Source organism: Amphimedon queenslandica, unplaced genomic scaffold, assembly GCF_000090795.2.
Source record: "Amphimedon queenslandica unplaced genomic scaffold, v1.1 AMPQUscaffold_13203, whole genome shotgun sequence".
Lineage (NCBI taxonomy): Eukaryota > Metazoa > Porifera > Demospongiae > Haplosclerida > Niphatidae > Amphimedon > Amphimedon queenslandica.
This window is the reverse complement of record NW_003546561.1, coordinates 72,371-74,801: the sequence shown is the minus strand read 5'-3', so window position 1 is coordinate 74,801 and position 2,431 is coordinate 72,371. Positions and strand designations below refer to the sequence as shown.

The window sequence follows — 2,431 nt, the reverse complement described above, 5'->3', positions numbered from 1 at the left end:
CATAGAGTCGTGTTTCTCATTAACATCAAAGGGAATTATTCATGAATCGTTTATAACACCTACACCTATCGTATCACACCACATGAATCAGTGGTGGTACCACCTCACTGTAGATCTTCTGCATGGGTGGTACCATTATCAGTTAGTGGTGCCACTACCATATTATATATATATAATATACACCGGTGTATAGAGGTCATTCAGGTCAAACTGTGCAAACAGATGGCGACCGTTTCAAGATTGTCAAGATTTGAATCATTTGTAAAGGCAGCTTTGGCAAGAGATGATCACAAAGAGTTGCGGCTACTAGTGACAGGAAAGACAGGAGAAGGGAAGTCCACACTAGTCAATGGACTACTGGGGAAACATGTTGCTGTAGAGGGAGCTGGTACTGAGAGATGCACAACAGAAGTTGCAGAGCACAAAGCAATGCTCCATGGTGTACCAGTCACTGTGTATGATTCCCCAGGCCTGCAAGACTCCACAGAAAATGAAGATAAGTACTTAGCAGATATGAAGAAGAAATGTCAAAACCTCAGTTTAGTATTGTATTGTACTAAAATGACCAACAACCGTTTAAAAGAGGAAGACAAACGTGCCATTGTAAAGCTAACAGCAGAATTTGGACAAAACTTCTGGAAGTATGCTGTTCTTGTTCTCACATTTGCTAACCGTGAAGAAGTCGGAAGACGCGATGAAAGAGATAAAGATACAGGGTCCGAGCCTGATGATGATGATACAGAGAGCTGGAATGTTCTTACAAAGAAAAGATTTGAAGGTCGTGTAAAGATATGGAAGGACAGCTTTCACAAGTTTTTCATAGATGAGGTTGGAGTAAGGAAAGATATAGTGGAAAGGATCCTTGTGGTGCCAGTTGGAGATAGCAGAAAGTCACGTGATAACCCGGATCCTTACCGTCTTCCTGATCGTGATGATTGGTTTAGTGAATTCTGGAAGGCTTGCTCCTTTCGAGTTAGGGAAATTAATCTCTTCTGGGAAATAAGTAAACACCGATTTATCAGCTCTCAAGCAACACAAGATGATGCTCTAACCGATCTGGTTAGTGAAATGATTGCAATGGCAGCAGAAAATGAGGAGTTTCTTAAAATAATTAATATTGAAGTCAGTACTTAGTTTTTTTTTATTAATTGACTTTTTAAGTATAGGAATCTCCTGTACAAGACAGCACACTGCAACTTTCAGATGGACATGAAGTGGATGAGACATATTCACAAAAACTTCGAGATAATTTAAAGAAGATAGATAGAGAGAAATGGGTGAAAGAGCAAGAGGAAATAAATAAAAGGGAGAAAGGAAAAATTGAGAGGGAAGCAGAAGCAATTAGAAGAGAAAGAGCAAGAGTACAACAGCTTGAGACAGTAAGTGTATAATACTTTTTACATCATTTAATTTCAAATACATCAAGGATATTACTAATAAAAGAATTCAACTTGATCAGCAGTATAAAATGAATCTAGCTCAGGAGGTTTATATAAGGGATCCAGATCCTTGGTGTGTGATTCTTTGACATTGTTATAAGTTGATTGATTGCAATTAATATTTTGATAGCTGTTTGTGCATTTTTAGCTATAGTTATTGATATGATATCTTCAATGTTATATAGTATATAGCTCTCATATTGTTTCTGCCACTTTTAATTTTGTGCATGATTTGTTTATAGTTGCTTTCATCATTGATCACTTAATACCATGCACCATTCAGTATAGCCTAAATATTAGTATAGCAAGTGATAAGAAATGGCCGCCTGCATGGGAGAGAAACAGCTAGTTATATGGAGTGCCTGAGAGAGATGAAGAAAGAGAAGTAACCTTTTATGTGTAACTGGTATTAAACCTGCATGAGGATGGATAAGTAGATGAATAATGATTACTTTATACATGCTGGAGGTACCACTAATTCACATCTACTTCTAATCATGGTAACTCTAGCCAGGCTTTTTTCATTGATTCTAAGAACATGCAGTTGCATCAAGACAAAGATGAATCTAGTCTATGCATGCCTCGATGCATGCACATCAGACTGGTCTTGAATAATGGCCTGTTGAAGAGAGAAGAAGAGAAACTACGAATGTCACACTACTCACACAGTCATAATATAAATGCTGGCTAGCTTTAGAATTTAGAAGCACATTATCATAGTAGATCTACAGTGCCCATAGTGGTTAGGCGTGGCTAGATTAATAATGGAGTCTGATCTAAAGAGATGGTTAGCTGAAGGATTATCCAGTCAACTGCAGCTGCCAGTTGATAAAGGAGTAGTAGAGTTAGTTAATAAACTAGAGCAGTATTGTGTAGAATTATTCAGTCACTAATTCTTACGGCTAATTTGTATGGTTTAACCTGCATGCTTCAATTGAATTATGCTGCCAAATATTTATTAATTTTGTATTTTTATAATTATTATTGTCTTT

At 37.1% G+C, this 2,431-nt stretch overlaps 1 protein-coding gene across 1 annotated transcript; it reads left to right on the top strand.

Moving 5' to 3' along the window:
• The first annotated feature begins 16 nt into the window (after nt 1–16).
• LOC109584512 (uncharacterized) lies at nt 17–1,626 on the top strand. Its single transcript, XM_020000277.1, has 3 exons — nt 17–1,122; nt 1,167–1,379; nt 1,427–1,626. The coding sequence occupies exons 1-3, from the start codon at nt 223–225 to the stop codon at nt 1,526–1,528; spliced, it is 1,215 nt and encodes a 404-aa protein (XP_019855836.1). The 5' UTR covers nt 17–222; the 3' UTR covers nt 1,529–1,626.
• Nucleotides 1,627–2,431: the final 805 nt, after the last annotated feature.

Bases quoted from the DNA above. Each gene is read 5' to 3' on its own strand.
- LOC109584512 (XM_020000277.1), top strand. From the start codon at position 223: ATGGCGACCGTTTCAAGATTGTCAAGATTTGAATCATTTGTAAAGGCA. The intron at 1,123-1,166 runs GTCAGTACTTAG...TTTTAAGTATAG, and splicing joins TTAAAATAATTAATATTGAA to GAATCTCCTGTACAAGACAG. The intron at 1,380-1,426 runs GTAAGTGTATAA...AAATACATCAAG, and splicing joins GAGTACAACAGCTTGAGACA to GATATTACTAATAAAAGAAT.